Below are 19,945 nucleotides of genomic sequence, written 5' to 3'. Positions count from 1 at the left end.
GGTTGCTAGGTTAAATTGGACCCTGGCAACCAAGATAGTTGCCAAAATTCTAAACTGAAGAGCTGCTGAACAAAACGCTAAATAATTCAATAACCCCAAATTATAAAAAGTGAAGACCAGTTGGGAATTGTCCCAGAATAGCACTCTCTACATCATACTAAAAATTAATTTAAAGGTGAACAATCCTTGATCTAATTTCAGTTGAGAATCTGTAGTAAAAAATGAGTAAAAAAAAAAACCTGGGGTAAATCAGACAGTAGATAGCATAATTCTTGTTACAGGGGCTCGAATACTAGTTCGGTAATTGGTGTGTGGAGTCCTGCAAATTGCATGGTTTCTAATCAGGTAATCTAGTGCCGTTCCTCTCTTGTATTTGTATTCTCTCTAGGCATATCTTGTTGAAAAATGCATAGTTCTGTAAATAGTCCGAAAGGCAGTGCCCTGAACTGGTGATATTACTTTTCTATGGTGAAACATAGATATCTATGAACATAACCTGATCAATATGTGCAGATATGCATCTTGTGTACCATGTTTCTATATAAATATGTCCCCTGTTTTCTTTACTAAAAACCCTTGAATGTCTCTTTATGTCAAACATATAATTACATTTTTTTTAATGGTTTCTGAATGATTTCTCTGAGAACCTGTTTAAAGATGTATCCTGGTATTAAGAGCTAGCAAATCTGCAGAGGCTGTGAATGCACATGTGATCTTGTAGCCTTCTCTGATAACCATTAGTACTCTCTGTTCTGCATGCCTGTACCAGATTTGCTAGCCTTTCTCAAATGGTCTATGCTGAAATTGGTTTTGTGGGTATTCCTGAATTATCATCTGTAATAAAAAAAAGTTGAAAACCAGAGAGTGAATTTTATATATATATATATATATACACAAAATTGGTGGAAAATCTTTTCAAGATACTGAATTCTGTTACTCAGTTTGTACCATATCATCATTATTATTATCAACATTTATTTATAAAGCGCCAACATATTCCGCGGCACTGTACCATACGCACAGTTGTTCAAACAAATTAAAGCATAAGGCCATGTGTAGTATTTACAGTTTTATTTCAGTTTACCATTATGTTTTATTTATATTTTCAAACAAAAGCAGTATACATCATTTTTCACAAAATAATTTCTAGACAATTGTTGTTGGATATGTTATACAAAGTATGTACTCCATAAGAAAGGACAATTCTGTTCAGCCATTTCTACTCTACATGTATAATGTGCTGTACCCAATGCTGTGAAAATATTTTAGTAAAATAGAATATTTACTACTTACTTTTTTATTGTATTTATCCACTTTACATAGTGCTACAGCCTTTTAAAGATATATTCCTTTAGAACTGAGTTTTTTTTCCTTAATTTTAAGGCACTTTTGCCTTTGATTAAAAAAATAAACACATTATACAGCTGCAAAATAAATATAGCCCAAATATGAAGGGAACTTAATGAATTTATCCAACTATTAATGCCTCCCCCCCAAAGCATCTGTGTGACTGCAGGTTCTGACACAAAAGTATTAAAGGACAAGGAAAGCCCATATTAATAGTTTTGCCAGTCAGATACAGACCCCTTTCCTGCAAATAATAGCTAAGTTTGTATCTGTCAAGAGCACCTTCTTCACTTACATCCAGCAGATTTGTGATAGTCTCCTCTAGTCCTTTTCACGCTGCCATAATTTATGCACCAGTCTATCCCACTCTCTCTTATGTGTTTTAGCTCTGTATTGGAATCAGCGTGGCAACCAGATGCGAAGGTTGCTATTGGCGGACATTTGTGAGGTTAGTTATTTCTTCTACTCTACCACTCAATCCGTTCTGCTTCCCTGGAAGACACTACTGCGCAGAATCACTGGTCTTGGTCTTATCTAAATCCGCAGCTGCATGGGAGGTTCGTAACAGACACAAGTCAGCGTTTTTCTTCTCAAAAAAACAGTGCTGCTTGAAAAAGATTGCTGTTGGAGGGGATTACAGAGCGCTGCCGAAGTAAGTCTTTTTATATAGAAAGACATTTTCAGTGGGCTTTCCTTGTCCTTTAAAGCAATTCTGACATGTTCCTATGAAAATCTATAGAAACGTGTCAATATCAGTAAAAAGTTGGGGCAGGAAAATCTTTGTAGCCAAAAGTTCTCCAAAGTTGCCCCCAGCGGTACTTACCAAAGCTGACATGGCTAAAGGCTCTCCTGCCACTTTGTCAGGCATGCAAGGCTGGGGGGCAGCAAGATTTTCGTGCTGCATTTCTTTACTAATACTGACACGTTCCTATGAATTTTCATTGGAACATGTCAGAATTGCTTTAATACTTTTGTAGTCAGACTATTTGCTGTCTTGGGGCCTATTATTTAAGACTGAAGCATCTCTAGCAGCGAAAGAGCGTTGATAAGTTTTACATACAATAATCACAAAGCTGTGCAACAAAAAAAACCACAGTAATCTACTTACATTTTGTTCTGGCTTCAAAAATACTGTTTGATCAGTCTATTGCTTTCCACAGTATTCTGCAACTGTGTTTTATGAATGAATACAGACATTATATACAAAAAGCTGTATATGCCAACTTTACAACAGACTATGGCATTATAACATAAAGCACTGTGTTACTCTCTAAACTGTTATGTTTACAATAATTTACAAAATAAAATCTCAACAATCCCTTCAAAACTTTCAGTGAAATACAACTAAGGGGAACATATTGTAAGTTAACAGCATGAATGACCTCTTAAAAGTTATTCTAAACAAAAATGACACCAGGATTTATAGGATTTATCATTAGCAGGAAGAACTTCTGAAAGATTTAGATTTTGGCTACATTTTACAGATGCAGGTTATGGTTTAAACATACTTAACCATCATTTAATAAAAAAAGCTAGTGATGTAATTTTCCTTAGTAATGGCACAGTTTTAACATCCATCAAAATTACAGGGAAATCTTACTGTAAAAGGCCTTGAATTCACCTTAAGCCTAACACCCAAGAAAAAAGCAGTTAAATATCTTGATCAGAAATCCCCTAAAATAAAAAAATCAACGAGCATTTATAGATAAGACCTGGACGTAACCTTATTACCAAAGAAAGGGCTCCTACTGGCTTTGGTAAAAGTCTCACTAAAAAAAGATATCATACACTAGCTGCACTGGGGCATGGCTATTCAAAAAAAAGCCATATATAAGACTCCCCCAAACAGAGCCAACAAAAATTACCAGCACCTCTGCCTAGCTATATTCATACTACCACCAGAAAAGTTGGCTAAAACACCTCTGTATAAGTTAAAGGGACAGTAACACCTTTTCAAAACACCCTGCCCATAAAGTCAACATATCCCACACCTTCTATTTATGATGTTGTATAGTTTGTCAGTCAATGGGGGCATGTGACATTGCTGCAATTTGAAAGGGCCCCCATCGCCATATTACTTCCCTTGATTCCCTTCATGCCCGCTCATGTTGTCTACTTGCAGCCCCATGTACTGCCCCTCTAACAAATGCCAGTGCGTAAAAGTTGTGCATTACTTTCCTACAGCTGCATACACGAACACTTCTCACACAGGAAGCCGCTCAGTACATTCTAAGCTCAGCCGGCAAAGCAAAAGTTTGCCAGTGCTCTGCCTCCCTCAGTGTGGATGTTATATCACTAAACGCGGCTTCCAGCATTCTTCCCTGACCCCAAGTGCAATAAACAAGAAAAAAGAAAGTTACTAGATACGCCGATGCTATAAATCTTCACTGGAAATGCTGCATAAAGTGACTTCCAGTTTCAACAAGAACGCGCACATAGAGCTCTGTATACTAAATGTCGTCCGCTTGCCTTATTTTGGTTTGTCCTGTAGGGCTAGAACACGTCTTCAAATGGTATTTATTTAAAAAAAACCTGTTGAAAAAATGAAATTGTACTAGGCTAAATCTATTACTAGAAGTGCTTAGAATTAATTTTCTTAATAAAAATGTCTAAAGTTACTTGTGCAAGAACATGAACTAACACAAAGAAATCTACTTGGGTGAAATTTTGAAATGCCAGAATCCATAGACTGCCAGTCCAGGCACACTGAGTATTTTAGAATATTCTGGTAGGTGGGGATTCATTGCACTGTGTTTTGCAAGCAAGTATACCTGTTATATGCATTGAGAATACATAAAAAGAGATAATCAGATAATTGTATGATTTTAATCAATGTTCATTTTATAATGTCAGTAATTACAATGTTATGTCAAAGATATGTACTTAGCTAAGTAATTGCTTATGTCTAAAGTAAATTAAGAGTATTTAAATAGCCTTTTTAGGTCAATGGCACACAGAAGTAAAATTCACCTGTAGGGACAATGGTCAGATCACTTGTGCAAGTGTTTGTCGGGTTATTCTTAAATGTTCAAAGTCTAGGGTTTTCAAGCTAAAACTGCCTAAAAGCACCTAATGGCGATTACCACAAACACAAAGAAAGGGTCATTTGGGGCATTTTGACCCTTCCTCAACAGTGCCAAAACAACTGAGCACCTTATACAATTAGCCTGCAACAAGAGATCCAAGCGTCAGCAAGCAGTTCATATAGGAAAAAGGCAATATAAAACTGTATGGTTTAATGCTATATAAACATGTCACTGTAGATCATCACAAAATGCACCTATGATGCTGCTCATTGACTATAGGTCAGCTTTAAACATACAAACTGCTGCTGAATAGTGTGAAGCAGGAAATCATTTGGTTGTCTTTCTATATAATATTCAAACCTCTAGGCTCCAGATCCATTGCCATCTAAAGTATTAAATGTTCCAAAGCAAAGCTTTGGCTTTTACCAACAACAGTAGCATTAGCACTAGTTTTTATAGCTGGTGTTATACACAGTCTGAGGGACACCAAAATAAGACACTGCTCCATGAAGAATGTCTGTTGCATTGCTTGGCATATCCTTTCAACCCTTTGGATTTTTTTCCTATGTGGTCATACACAACTGCAGAAAAAGATGAATAATGTATCTCTGGGGTTTGTTTGTTTTTAGAATGAAATATGATGTCTTATGCTCCCTGAAGATAAGTACTATTTTTAATGACTAACAGATGAAACATACATGGGGCTCAAGCATCCGTACAAAGGCACATATGCTCTGTTACTTGTCTCTGAGTTGTCCACTAAACACCAAGACATAAAGACAATAAGGCAAGGGATTACGGACGTCTGCACCTCCACCTGCTATGGGTGATATGTCCCAGCAATGGCTGAGGAGGTTAAAAAAGCGTAGGCGGTCTTAGTCTTACAGCTGTCTTCATTCAAATGTTTAATCACATTAAGTATTAAAATGAATGGGCTATGGACACCAGGTGGTTTAAAAATCAGATTTGTGTCAGAAGTCATTCAAAAGCAAAAAAATGTATCACCTTCCATATATTCTAAGCACTGCACTGAAGCATCAAGTCTGAGGCCAAAATTTACGCTTATGACATAATTTATGCAAATATTGGTATAAAAGAATATACAGGCAACTCCAACACTAAATATGATTTGCATCTCCATAAAACCTTAGTGCAAGCCGGGCACAAGCATCTGCACATACAATGCAGTGTTTTCTACTTCTATATTACATCATAAACCATTTGTTAGCTACATTTGTTCTGGTTCAGGGTCGTCAAGCATGAACCACACTGACCAGATGACACGCCATTTATTTAACAGTGTGGCCATTCACTCAGTCTGTATGAGTGAAAATGTGTCACTAAAGTCCATCTTTACAACCTCCTCTACCCAAAAGACAGAAAGTGCAGTGTTTTCAACACATTTACATGATGTAATTGCTCTACAGGTGGCTTCATCACATCCAAAATGTCAACCAGGAAATTAAAAGAAAAAAGACACTGCACATTAGGTGCTCTGTGTGACCAGCACAAGAGATGTAATCCATAATATCAAGTACAACACAACCCAGGTCTTCTACTCCTGGAGAAACTGCTATTTTGTACATAGGCATGTGACATGGGAATGAAAATATTAAAGCAGCTGGCAGAAGTGAATCCAATCTGTTCACTGGACATGGACCTTTCCTTGACATTGAAAATGCAAGCAATTAATACAAGCTATGTTCCACCAAATCTGATGTCCAACATGATTGGGTGCAAAACCATGGCATCCTTCCTACATCTTGTTCTTCAAAAGGTCATTATTAAAAGAAAAAAAAGCAGATATTCCCAAATGTTAATACAATACTCTTAAGAAGGCACATTTCATTTCAACCAGGAGAAACAAAATTCAGTGGAAAAAAAAGGAATCATTCAAAATGGCCTTTCATAAAAATAGTGACTTTACAATATAAAGGACACAGGACTTGGATCAAAATGGTGTATGCACTTGTGGCATAATCTGTGATGGGGAAGAAGGCGAGGTGGTGGAGCTGTTCATCTTTGGTGAATTAGTGATTTGGAGCTCCTCAAGTCTTCTGACATAGTCATCTCTCAGAGCTAGCAACTCCATGTAACGCTGTTCCACAGGGTTTGGCTGCTACAAGAAATGGGGGAGACAGAGAGAGAGTACAATGTCATGCTGTATTTAAAACAAATGACATGTACCAACTGTGCATATACAAGATTTATTTTTCAGATTTTACTAAAACCATGATTACACAGTGCTAGTGTACTCATGTATAAACGCTAGGCTACAGGAGCACTTGATTGTAAGGATAATACTGACACTAATACTTTTTTGTATTATTCATTCAAAAGCTAGTCTGTTTCTAACACGCAAACAAATGAATTTGCCTGTAGCACAAATAAGAACTAGTGGCAACATTCTTGTTGCTGATGGGAAGAAACATGTTATTAAAGTGGTGCCACACCTCTGGGTAAAATACAGTATGTTTGTGGCATCTCCTAGGAATTGGCTCTTGTTTAATAGGCTTGTGAGCTGTATTTTGAAATGATGAACACCTTTAGCATTCATAAAAACACTATTTTAAAATACTTTATGGCTTGTTTAATGTTTTTAATCCAGTCTGCATGCTGGGCATTGAAAAATGATCCTCATTAGGGCCTGTGCTTTGCAACATGTGACACTTTATTTAAGATCTTGGCCAACTGTTTACAATGAGCAGAGATATGGCTGGTGCCTGGCTAATACCAACTTGACATGACCAACTTACTTGCTGCCTGATTCTTGGATTCCATCTAATATAGTAATTCACCCAAAGTTCCAGGTGACGCATACTAGCAACAGGATATAATACTCGATTCAGTTCCTTGGTGTAGAAAGGATTTGTGTATTTTGATTTTTCACTGCTTATCAATGACCACAAAGACTGTGTTTTTTCTCTCACTTTCTGCAAGGCAAAAAGGAAAACCTTATATCAGACATGGTTTTCTAGTGTGTTAGTACATGACACTAGGCTCTCAAAACAGTGATTTCTCATTACACTTACACTGAATATTATTAAAACAATAGTGTAAAGGATATTAAAAGTTATATTTATACCTGTGTAAATGCATTCAGGCTGTCCAATTTTGACATAACTCACACGGAATATCACAATAATAAGCAGGGCATGCTGTAAAAGTTGCCACAAAACATCACAAGGCATGTTACTATATACCATCTTCTACACAGCTGGTGGGTTATTCGTTTTTGCTTTTAAAGGAGAACTAAACCCTAATAAGGAATGGCTAAAATGCCATATTTTTTATATTAAACTTACTGCACCAGCCGAAAGGTTCAGCCTCTGGCCCAGGCCTTCAAAGTTGTCAAAGGAGCTCACCATCTTGAATTCTGTTAGAAGTGTCTGTGACACTCATGCTCAGTGGCACAGATCTTTACTGCTAAAGGTCTGTGCTTGCCTTGGGCTGGTACAGAAGCCCAAAACAATCTACTTCTTTAGTTAGGCTTTACTTCACCCTTAAGGGCACTGGCATTTATGGTAATGGTAATTATCTGGATCTGTATTGTCCATATTTTGACCTGTGAGTGCACCATACTGGTTTAAGTGACTACAATTCAATTGAGTGGAGGGGAACTTTGGAGTGTTTTTCCACTGGCCACCTGGAAACCTGTCCAGTGGAAAAACATTGGGAAAAGCCTCATGCCAACAGAACCTTAATTAAAACAAGATGTCTTTTAATGCCACATGGTTCTTTTACTGGTAAAAACATGTTCCTTTCCAGATTCTACTGATCTGCGGAATTCCTCTAGTAGCCACTTGCGTCTGGGCGATGCGGGGAGTTTTAGTTCACACAGTGTGGAAAAGATTTAGATTCCCTACACTAACAAGCAAACCGTTGTGTGAATTCCACATTATTCCTACTTACTTCTTTATCTCTGATGTTTTCACAATTATACAAGAATGTTCCAAACCGGCAGCTATAAAGGTGATCCAATACTGTGATCAAAAAATGCTCATTGAATTCAAACGCTGTTGGAAACTGGAATGAAAATAAATAGGTCATATTACAGGTGAAAGTAAAGGAGCATAAAAACACAAATATTTCTATTAGCATGATAGTTATTTTGCTTCTACACACTCAAACAATGGTTGGCAAGCTTAATATATACACCTTAGCTCAGAGCCATTTACCTGCTTTGACATCTGCCAAACACAATCAATAAACTGCAGGAAGATAGGAGATCTGTCGGCATCAGCATGATTCTTATCGCCATGTCCTATTCTCTGAAATGATCAGAGCACAATATGTATTATAATAGAGGATGGTTATTAGGATCACTATCTTTGATGGAAGATGTTTTACCAATGTAATAAAAAGAACTGCCAATAAATGACAGCATTTCATTTCATCCACATACTTTTTTTAAAGAGCAAATAACCGCACATATTTTGCAAGAAAGTTAGATAAGATTATTAAATTTTAAATAATTAAATTATTAAAGCACTGCACATAAACACAAAAACCAGCAATGAAGTAACTGTTAAGTAGAGTAAAACATAACACTCTGGATGGCTTTCAAAGTAACTATGTGATGCAGTAAAAGTCTCCTGTACAGATACTTCTTTATTCTAACAATGAATTGGTAGCCACTGATACAAATTGTTTTTTAACTATAAAAAATATAAAAGATTGCTGCTCTCCATGGTAGTAAAAAAATATTGCTTTAACCATATATAACAGCGACCACCTCTCTATAAATCCTGGGCTGTCACATGAGCGAATCATCCAATTCAATTTGTATATGTAAAGAAGGAAACTGCTAAACATCCGAAATAGGTTCCAGTGTTCTCAGTGAGTACTCGTCAACAGGTAACAGGCCCCGTGCTGGCTGTAGACATTTCAAATTTATACAAACAACCCGGAGAGTACACATGTTCTTCAGTGAAACAGGGTAATTTATTGAGATATCACTGCACTGCAGTGGGGGGCAGCTCTAACAGTGGATAAGCAGGTACTCCTGCAGCTAACTTGGTTGATGATAAAAACAATGTTTACTTTATATTATTAAAAGGCAATCAAGGTTTCAATATTCTGAATTAAATATTGTTTTTATCAACAACCACATTGCTTGCAGGACTGCTTACCTACCTCAGTGTTAGGTGTTTATCATGAAACATAAACTCCATTAGCAACATAGCGCAAATATTGCCACTTTCAGGTATGCAGTATGTAGCCCTATTTACTATATTGCACAACTTCAACAGCCCTTAGTTACCTATTAGATCTTTGCATTGACTTTCTAACTAAAAAGCAATGCTTACCGATGAAAATTTGTGTCCAAAACTAATCCACTCCTTCTGCACCAGAACTTCAAAGCCAACAATAGTTCTGTAGTAGCTGTCCAACATCAGCATGGCGAGTGATGTTAGTTGTGCTGTCCTATCCCACCCATCACTGCAGTGCACAACAACAGAACTTTTCCCTGAAGCCACTTTATCTGCCACCTGGATTGCACCTGTCAAGACAAGCTGAAATAATAAAAACATTGTTAGAATGAAAAATCTGTTTGCCTGATTTTCTTTTCAACAGAGCAGTAAATATTTGCCTTTTCTAGCAGAGGTAGGGCAACAGGCTTTAGTTAGGGTGGGAGAAGTTAGTGAGGAGAAACAGAAGAAATGGCTGAGATGCATTGGTGGCACATAAACAGGGTGACAATGAAGAAAAAATAAGAGTACAAGTCTAATGCTAATGCCATATGGGGCAGATTCTTGGCCTATGGATATTATTATTTGCTATAAATTACATAATTTACTATATTTATAAAGTACCAACATAATCAAAAGCATTTACAAAAACTGTACATCATTCTCATCAGTCCCTGCCCCAGTGGAGCTTACAATCTAAGGTTCCAATCATACACATTATGGTATACGTGTGTATAAGTTTTTACTTACCTTAATATGTTCTAACCAGTGAGTTGATTCTAAACTGGAAAGCCAGTGAGATTCCTCTACATTTGGGTAGACAATATCTTTTAGTTTTTTTAGGGACTCCCTCATGACGTGGATGTTATGAATATCAAGGAAAACTAGTTCTGCATTAGGATACGCATCCTCGCTCTCATAGCCTCCTCCAGTGGCCTACAAGATCAATACAACTAGATCAGCTCATATTATAGACACCACATTTAACAGGTTCATGACCTAAATAAGCACCACCTATTTCATTTATGTCTTTCGCCTTCAATGTGATATGACATACAAGATATGCCTATTTGGACAGACTACATAGCCTGAGGTGCAAAAAGCTGCATAGTAAGTTCTGTAGCCTTTGATTTCACAATAAGCATTCCGTATAGTGGCTGAGCTACTTACCTTATTTGCTACTGCATTAACATTAGGCCTGGCATCGTAGATCGTCAACTTGGATGTCTGGCCATTTGTATCCCTGATAATATCCAGATACCTCTCATCATCCTTATTACGTTTGCCACTCATACCCACAAGAGGCTGGCTGCAACGCATAATAGCAGACTGATTCTCTGGATGCAGCCAAGACAAAACCTAGAGGAGATGATTAAGTTCTGTTGTGAAATCCAAGCATCAAACCTAAGATGGTTAATGTGCAAGTCTAAAACAAAAGGACTGGCAACTCCGCTAAACTGTTCCTCAGCAGTGGGGAATTCCCTTCATTCCTCAGGGCCTCTGACACTGGTCTAGACCATCACAGTTGTAAACAATTATTCATTATTGGGCAAAAATATGGAGATAAGTAAGATCAATTAAATGATAGTATGTTTAGCTTTTATATAAGCATAAGGTTTACATGAATTTGATATCTAAAAGTGCATAGTTTACCTTAAAGTGGCAACAGAAGATATTTTGTTTTCCTGAACCCCTTATAACACTTACCGGAATCCTGTTCCTGGACCTGAAAGCAGCAACTTTTTTAAGATCCTCTTCAGAAGCACTGTACGGCACCACCAAGAGAGGCGGATAGGTGTCACAAAGCTCATAATTCTTATTAATGAATGTTATTCTCCACTGGCCATTAGGCAAACCCTTGGAAACAGAGCAACAAAAGCAAAATAAATGGCTATTCCAATTTTCTGTTTCTCCGTAACACATGTACTGTGGGTATAAGGCCACTTGGTGGTGATAAAATCCCAGAAGAACATTGTGATTGTGGTTGGAAACATTAACTAAAGAGGCGGGCAAACATTTTTTCCATACCAAGCATTTAAAAAAGCAGAGTGATGATATATAAAGGATTTTTCTAAACACAAAGACATAGTGGAGAATATGTCTGCACTGGTAATGGTTGTAATCTTGTCAATTGCAAAACGATTAACTATGTAAGATGGGCTGACTGGTCATTGGCATGGCAGCTGTTACACTAACAGGCTGACTCAACCTGGGCAATCCGCCTGGAAATGGTCTCTCATACTACAAGGATGGAATGGGAAAAACATTTGATACCACGTAGTACTCTGCTGGGCTGGTGAAACCATGGCTACTTTGTTCCAAAACAGTTAGAGTAAATGACAAGGAACTCAAACATGGTTACTGTAGAACATAGTAATGCCATCAGTACTTTAAGCTTGCAGAGAGTGAGGCTATACTAATGAGCATGCATTCTCAAGAGTCCTCAGCCTCAAATTACTGATAAATCACTAATTGAAAATGCTCAAAAGGCGAGTAAATTGATTGTCCTTAAAGCAAATATCACGAGTAGATCAGTCACTGCAGCTGTAACGTTTGTATAGTTAAAGTACCCGAATAAACGCCCGGAACGTCAAATGGCTCTCCATGGTATGCAATGAGAACTGATAACTATATAGCACCTATGCTAAGGGTCAGTAATTGCATATGATTCTATGGTTCTATTTGTCACAACATTTCCACAGAAATGCCATGGCTGCTAAATGGGGACAAAGCCCATGCTGAGAAGTTACACATAGTCTCAACTATGGCAAAGTGCATTTATAGAATATGATTTTGACCACGTAAGTGTTTAGGTTATAAAAGTAAAATGCCAATGTATTGCCTCTGTATATTAACTTAAGGTGTGTATGTTATGTACTGCCATATGTACAGTAACCACAGCCACACACAAACAATGCCAACCTAACTGATATTTGAATAAGCAGAGATCATTTACTGTAAGGCAAATGTTGTGGGCCCTACATGTGCCAATAAGCTGCCAACTTGTTCAAGAGAGACAGAGGCAGCAGTCAATGTCTGTATGTGTGGGGTCCTCAATACAGTAAGTTACATGAGGAAAGCATGAACTCCTTATAAATTCTGTGTAGACTACTATATATATTAAGCAGCACTGTGTTACAATACAATATAATCCTAGGAATCTCACTGGGCTGATGTATTATTTAGGAGACAAGCATAGGCCTATTTATTTTTCTGACTTTTCTGAATTTATGCAGAGATATCATTTGTCTGTTTGGGAATCCCAGAGGACTGATCTAAAAGTTACTTGTATAATATCAATGTGCTTTTATGGCAGCTGCTGTTTTACACCTAGTACTTGTCTGAGAAATCAGCAAGAAGCAAATTCTGAAAACATGAGAGGATTTCTTACACCTCTTTGTTCGTAGTTGGAAAACCCCACTTGGGGCTCTAGCAAATCTGGATTTTCACTTCGGGCCCAATCATTGCTGAAATGCAATTTTATCATGTGTAGCAACTTTATTGGTGATATACCAGTAGTTAAGAAAAGTCTTTTAGCATAGCATAATATAGAACGTGCTATTAAAGGAACAGTAACACCAAAAAATGAAAGTGTATAAAAGTAACTAAAATATTATGTGCTGCTGCCCTGCACTGGTAAAAGCTGTGTGTTTACTTCAGAAAGTCTACTATAATTTATATCAGTGCTGTCCAACTTCTGCGGTGCCGAGGGCCGGAAATTCTCTAGCATACATGGTGGAGGGCCGCTAATGGAAGCCAGTTTTGGCCACTCCCCCATTTTAAACCACACCCACTTCAAACCACACCCACTTTATCACAATGGTCGCTGCAGGGATATCAACCATCATTCATATGTTAAAGAATTATATTATGTCATATTAAGACCAGGAGCGATTCTGGACATATCCTGGATGCCCCCCCCCCCCCGGTGAGATCGCTAGTGCAGAGAACGCAATTGCGCTCTCTGCACCAGAAGAGCCGATTTTCCGGTTTTACCCTCCCTGCCCTATGCTGCCTATGTGCCATACTCAGCCTACCCTATGCTGCCTATACACAGGCAGCATAGGCCAGGCAGTACATACAATGTCTGAGGTGTGAAGAGGTGAACAATGTGGGTGATTACAGCCTGAGGTGTGAACACTGCAGGGGGTGAACAATGCAGAGATTAAAAGGTGTGAACAACACAGGGGATTACATTTTTAAACAATACAGAGGGATTACAGCCTGAATCTGTGGTGAGAACCATGCAGGGGGCCAGTTAATCTCAGTATTGATATCATTTAAAGCTTACACAAACGTAAGCCATCAAAGCAGCCAGACAGGTGGGGGGCCACACAGAGGGGGGTCGAGGGCCGCATGCGGCCCGCGGGCCGCCAGTTGGACAGCACTGATTTATATAAATGAGATGCTATGTAGCCATGGAGGGCAGCCATTCAAAGGAGAAAAGGCACAGACACATAGCAGATAACAGATAAAACACTATTGTATTCTACAGAACTTATCTGTTATCTGCTATGTAACCTGTGCCTTTTCTCCTTTTTTCCAGCTTGAATGGCTGCCCCCATGGCTACACAGCAGCTTATTACATAAATTATAGCAGTGTTACTGTAGCAAACACACCAGTTTTACCAGTGCAGGGCAACAGTGCATTATATATTTATTACTTTAAAGCTCTTTCATTTTTTAGTGTTACTGTTCCTTTAAGGTGCTTGCAGTACAAGTATAGGATCGGTTATCTCGAAACCTTTTATCCAGAAAGTTCTGAATTACGGAACAGCCATTTCCCATAGACTCCATTTTAATCAGATAATTCAAATTTTAAAAAATGATTCCCTTTTTCTCTGTTGTAATAAAACAGTACCTTGTACTTGATCCTAATTGAGATAATTAATTCTTACTGGAGGGAAAACAATACTATTGAATTTAATTAATTTGTATATTTTTTTAAGCTTAATTGAGGTATGGAGACCAAAAATACAGAAAGATCCCCTATCTGTAAAACCCCAGGTCCCGAGCATTCTGGATAACACATCCTATACCTGTATAAGAAATTACTGTATTTGCCAGCAATTCTGCTATTTGTCCCTAGTCTTTTGAGATTTTATTGGGTTACCATTCCGTGTCTTGTAAACCCTCAGTGAGAACTAAATTTGCTGGTTAATGCTGGTAATTACTAACCTTAGGGCAATGGCACACCATAAGATTTATTGCCCTGTGCTACTACGGGCGACAAATTCCCAGAAGTACCCTGCCATTGCCTAACATTGCGATAACCTTAAGTAAAACATATTACTTGTGTTGATCGGGCTTCATCGCAGTTTGCTTTCCTTAACTACTTCCTGCAATTAAGTCAGATAATTTCAAGTAATAGGTTTTAAAACCTTTAAGGAGATTTAGGAGAGCTACCATGGGCAACAAATCTTTACGGTGTGCCAAAGCCCTTACTGTTAATGCTCTGTACATGCCTGACTTTATACATCACACAGTTTATTTTGCAAGCTGCGTATATTTCTGTGGATGATACCTGCATTGTGGGAGATTCATTTCCCATAGGTTTGTAGAGACTGACTTTAGGCTTGGCACCTGGACATTTGTGGTGGTTGTGGCATGCTTACAGAAAACTGTAGTGACCACTGCTTCCTATTATGTTTAATAGGAAATGGATGCCTTACAGCACATTTCAAGGTGTTCCCCCAAGAAATATGGGGTTCCCAAGTAAGGCTTACCTAGTAGAAATGTTCCCAACTAGGACCTAGTTCCTAAGTAAGGCTTACCTAGTAGAAATGGCTTGTGCCACATAGCAGCAGTTGCTCATTACCTAGTAGAAATGGGTTGTGCTACATAGCAGCAGTGATGAGGAGTTCACTACAATTCTCACTGAGAGGACAGCATTGATGAGCACTCTGTGTGCCATTGACCCTAAAGTACTTATTGAACCTTGCTGGCGATTAATGTAATACTGGTAACATAAGTAGTGTGACTGCAGTTATAAGTGATATTACCCTCCATAGAATCACACATTAATTGCAGAAAGGCAAAATCCTAAACATTTAACAATCTTCAGAGGTGAATGGCACGTTACACACAGTGTTTTGATACGCCAATACTGGAACAAAAAGTAATTGGGGGAAGTAGAAGAAAATGAACTAAACAACTCCATTCCATATGCCTCATTATCCAGCAGCCTGTACCTGCATAAACCAAAAATATTATCAAGAGATTACACATTGTAATGAAAATGAAATGATTTTAGTTGTACACTTGTCCTCTATTGCACAGTTGATTAAATAAGCACTGAAGGGGGAAATGTAATAAACAAAGGCTGTTCATGTCTGACCATGCGTTACTGTGCTTAATAATAATAATTAGGCTGACATACCTGTCTGCGGAACTCAGTCATTGCATCATACACTGCCCAGCCATTCTCTGGAAATTTCTCCTCGTTTTGAAAGGCAAAAAGAAGCTGGAGGGTAGTAACATAAATCAAGTCAAAACCATGCTCTGCAGATATGAATTTGCTGTAGGCGCATGAGTTGCACTTGGCACTCGTGTTTAGCTAAAATACCCTGTTTTCTTTTTTATTTTACTGCTTGGAATGCTGAATAATACATATTTTTTTACTACAGGAATGCTGAATAAGTACATTATGAATAATACACTCAAGCATAATATATCGTTCGGCCTAATGCTGTTTAATAATATTCATCTAAAACAAATATTAAAGCAAAGTGAAACATAGGACATAAGGCCTCATTTACCACAGCAGTGTTCCAAGCAAAGTGCAAATTTCCATTTGCGTTCCTAAATGAGCTTTATCGTTTAGCCTTTTTAGTATTTCTCTTATTAATAAAAAAAAAATATATATATATATATATAAATATACAAGTCATATATAGATATTAATCCATGATATTGAAATGGCATGTTATCCTGGGCTTTACAAAGGATATATATCATTCATAGCAGTTCCTGCTGTGTTTTAGATTTAGTTTAGCTGTATAGAGTAAAATCATAATTTACATACACCTTTCTACCTACTCCATTAAAGGTCTCATGAATTCATACCAAATCATCTTTAAAGCTTCCAGAATGTACATTTTCAAGGAGTTTACAACATTTTTACCCTGGCATGCTAAATACAGTAAAGGTAAAATTCGAATGCATTTAACCAATACCATGGACCAGACATACATCAGTTGGGGACCGTTATAAGAAGACAATCACAGAATTTGCCAATCTTAGATTCTGTATCATAAACAGGGCTTTGTTCAGTGCTGCCCTAGGCATGCGACCAGATCTATCTAATAAGCACCCATGGGCTACCCCACTAAAGCTGCTGCCCTATTTATAAATACAGCCCTGCTTATATAATCCATTATCAATAGATCTGTATAAGCCAGTATACCACATTCAGTATACCACAAGGAGTCCTAAGTCCCACATCTCTTGTATGAAACATACTGGTAAGGGTGATGGCTTACTGACTGTAATCACAATAACATGCAAAAAATGCCTTCTGGGTTGCTGTGCGATTACGCAGTTCTCCACATGAAGTACAGAATGGAAAGTAAAAGTACTTGCTATAACTGAGGCACAGAGGTGGGACAAGCAATATAAGACTGACAGCTGAGGTTTTTAAATACCAGGTATGGATATTTTAATAGAAAAAAAGGAAATTGAGTTTAATTTCAAGAGGACTTTTTTTTATACTAAAAAAACTCCCGTTTACAAACACCCTTAGGCTAATGCCACATGTAGCATATTTTCAGTAAGCCGATGTGCAGGCACATGTAGCGGATATCCGCCGAAAATGCTTGCTTTTTTGGCGGATATCGGCTACATGTACCCGCACCCGAGCATATTCCATGCTTTCAGGTGCAGGAACAAGGTAGGTGGATTTTACAGCAGCGGGACGGGCTACAAGAGGCTGTTACTGGCATTTAAACACCATGTATTTGGGCAAAATAAACTGCCCTTAAACTAAGCTTTAAGAAATATCGAGAAATATCTGAATCCCATTCCATCTTGAACTTGAGGATGGGTCCCTAACAGAAAGTGTGGTAGGAAAAGACCTCTATCCATTCACTGGCAGATATGACGTAGCATCCACACGAGCCCTTGTTTTGTGCGAACACAGTGGCTCATAAGAGCAAGAGAAATTTATTAGTAAGAAAATTAAAAAAGGACATTTCATATGAAAAGTATTTATAGAAAACATTTTTAAACAAGGGCACTTTAGTGGTATATGTTTAACGAGACTCTGTATACAATGTTCAAGGGAATAGTCTTCCTTTAAAAGCTTTTCTTGGCAATTGTCTAAAATATACTGCATGCTCCACTCTTATCATCACTGGAACATGTCTTATTTTTCTCAGATCCACACCAGTAATTACTGCTTAAGTAATGATTACAGCAGATGATCAAGAATGCAAGACCCGTGAGCACAGGCATAGTTAAAATGTATGGTACATATTCAGCGAGAGCCCATCACGGCACAGCCTAGGATGGAAACAAAAGGAAGCATTGAAGGAACACCTGCAAACAGCCCCGATCCTTGCTTACAAAGGATTTTCTGTTTCTGACTGGCTGGCTTCATCTGTTCTCTGGGTTATAAATCACCAACCTTCTATTCAACCAAATGCCTGCCACTTTCACTGCACAAACACTTAAACACAACAGTTATCCTTTTCTCTTACTTTAGACTATTGGTTCCAGGCAACGAATTGGGTTCAACAATGAGGCCCTTGGTGGGCATGTGGAGCTATAAAAACCCCTCTTGCTTTTCATCGATCAGTATTAAGCTTTCTACAGAAAGACAAATCTGCCTCTCTACCCTTCCAAGCCACAAAATATGCCAACTGCTAATTATATATTACATGATATATTCTCTCTCAAATATATTATAATATATATACACAAACATACATATATACATACACATTCTCCTTTCCAAAGGGAAAGTGAGAATAGGTGCATCCCTATTTATTACTTGGATTGTTTCATAAACAGTTTGTTTGGAGCATTAGCGCTTTAGCAAATAGGCCAATATTTCTTAGCAGTAAAGTCTGGAGACCAAAGCACTGCTGTGATTATACTAAAACCTTTAATGATATCTTTAGTTCAGCCCATAGTATGTAAGCCTTTCTGTTCTGCCAGACAATAATAATAAAAAAGCAATTATGAGTCTAGGTGAAGAGTTCAAGTTGAAGAGAAAGATTTACAAGTGGATTTTTTAGAAAGTGGATGTAAAGAGAACATTCTGTTTTAAACTTAGGGATGGAATTAAACTGCCTTTTACGTAACACAAATTCTGCCCAGTTGATACATATATTCATTATTCTCTTTCACTTACGCCAAAGGCCAATGGCACATGAAACACTTCTCTGATGAACAGTGCATACCCCTTGGCGCCCCCTCTCATGCACATGTATGGTGACAGGCGGTTTCTGTTAATGCAGGAGGAACAGAGAGGTATTGGACAGTACAGCGGTAGTTTACCTTGATATAAACTGAAAAACATTTTCAGGTCTGAACATAAAAAGCAGAGGACCTGGATAGAACCTTATAAATAGGGATGTAACGAATCCACTATTTTTGCATTTGGCTGATTTCCGAATCCTTCGTAAAAGATTTGCCCAAATACAGAAGGCTACAGAGAGTTCAAGAGATGTGCGCAAAGCTTAGAAACCTTTTTACTTCCATGTTCACGAGACCAAAAGTCACAGGATTTTAAGGCTTCGGATTCGGTTTTCCAGGCACTTGGATTCGGCTTAATCCGAATATTGCACGCAAGTGACTACAGGGGAATTTGAGCGAACATGACTGTACCTACTGAGTGTTGGATGATCAATAAACAGTAGTGGTTTAGCAGAGCCCTACCTATTCATCTTGATTATTTTCTATGCAACAGTACTGATGAGTTGGTGCCATAGCTGTTAACCTTTACTATAGATATTAAGCAAGACAGGATGTATATCGATGCAGGGGACATTTTGTGGAGTTATTTTGGTACACCACACGTCACTTAATTTGTCTTAATTTACTGATTCCAGTTTTCTGTCTGGATAAAAACAGGCAGAAAAAGTAGCATTAAGTACACTTTTTCCCCTCTGTTTACTTGAGTACAGGTATGGGATCCATTATAAGGGAACATGTTAACCAGAAAGCTCCAGATTATAGAAATCCTGTCTCCCATAGACTCCATTTTAATCAAATTATTCAGATTTTTAAAATTGATTTCCTTTTTCTCTGTAATAATAAAACAGTACCTTGTATTTGATCCCAACTAAGATATAATTAGTCCTTAGTGGAGACAAAACAGTCCTATTGGGTTTAATTTATGTTTTATTGTTTTTTAGTAGATGAAAGGTATGAAGATCC

The 19,945-nt window shown here is 37.8% G+C and overlaps 1 protein-coding gene across 2 annotated transcripts in view; it reads right to left on the bottom strand.

Moving 5' to 3' along the window:
* Positions 1 to 1,056: 1,056 nt before the first annotated feature.
* mtm1 (myotubularin 1) overlaps positions 1,057 to 19,945 on the bottom strand; it is a 41,744-nt gene continuing 22,855 nt past the window's right edge. Inside the window, exons 7-15 of one of the 2 annotated variants that reach the window (XM_031890426.1) lie at positions 15,945 to 16,028; positions 11,273 to 11,422; positions 10,736 to 10,924; positions 10,316 to 10,501; positions 9,683 to 9,889; positions 8,552 to 8,644; positions 8,286 to 8,399; positions 7,130 to 7,306; positions 1,057 to 6,489 (exon numbers count right to left, since the gene is read on the bottom strand). In XM_031890426.1, coding sequence (XP_031746286.1) covers positions 6,325 to 6,489; positions 7,130 to 7,306; positions 8,286 to 8,399; positions 8,552 to 8,644; positions 9,683 to 9,889; positions 10,316 to 10,501; positions 10,736 to 10,924; positions 11,273 to 11,422; positions 15,945 to 16,028 — 1,365 coding nt within the window. In that variant the 3' untranslated portion in view covers positions 1,057 to 6,324. Of the gene's footprint in view, positions 6,493 to 7,129; positions 7,307 to 8,285; positions 8,400 to 8,551; positions 8,645 to 9,682; positions 9,890 to 10,315; positions 10,502 to 10,735; positions 10,925 to 11,272; positions 11,423 to 15,944; positions 16,029 to 19,945 lie in introns of both variants that reach the window. The other variant, NM_001015828.1, reaches the window with a different exon arrangement.

Source organism: Xenopus tropicalis, chromosome 8 (genome assembly GCF_000004195.4).
Source record: "Xenopus tropicalis strain Nigerian chromosome 8, UCB_Xtro_10.0, whole genome shotgun sequence".
Taxonomy (NCBI): Eukaryota; Metazoa; Chordata; class Amphibia; order Anura; family Pipidae; genus Xenopus; species Xenopus tropicalis.
The sequence above is the reverse complement of the archived record's forward strand: the minus strand, read 5'-3'. Positions and strand labels throughout refer to the sequence as shown.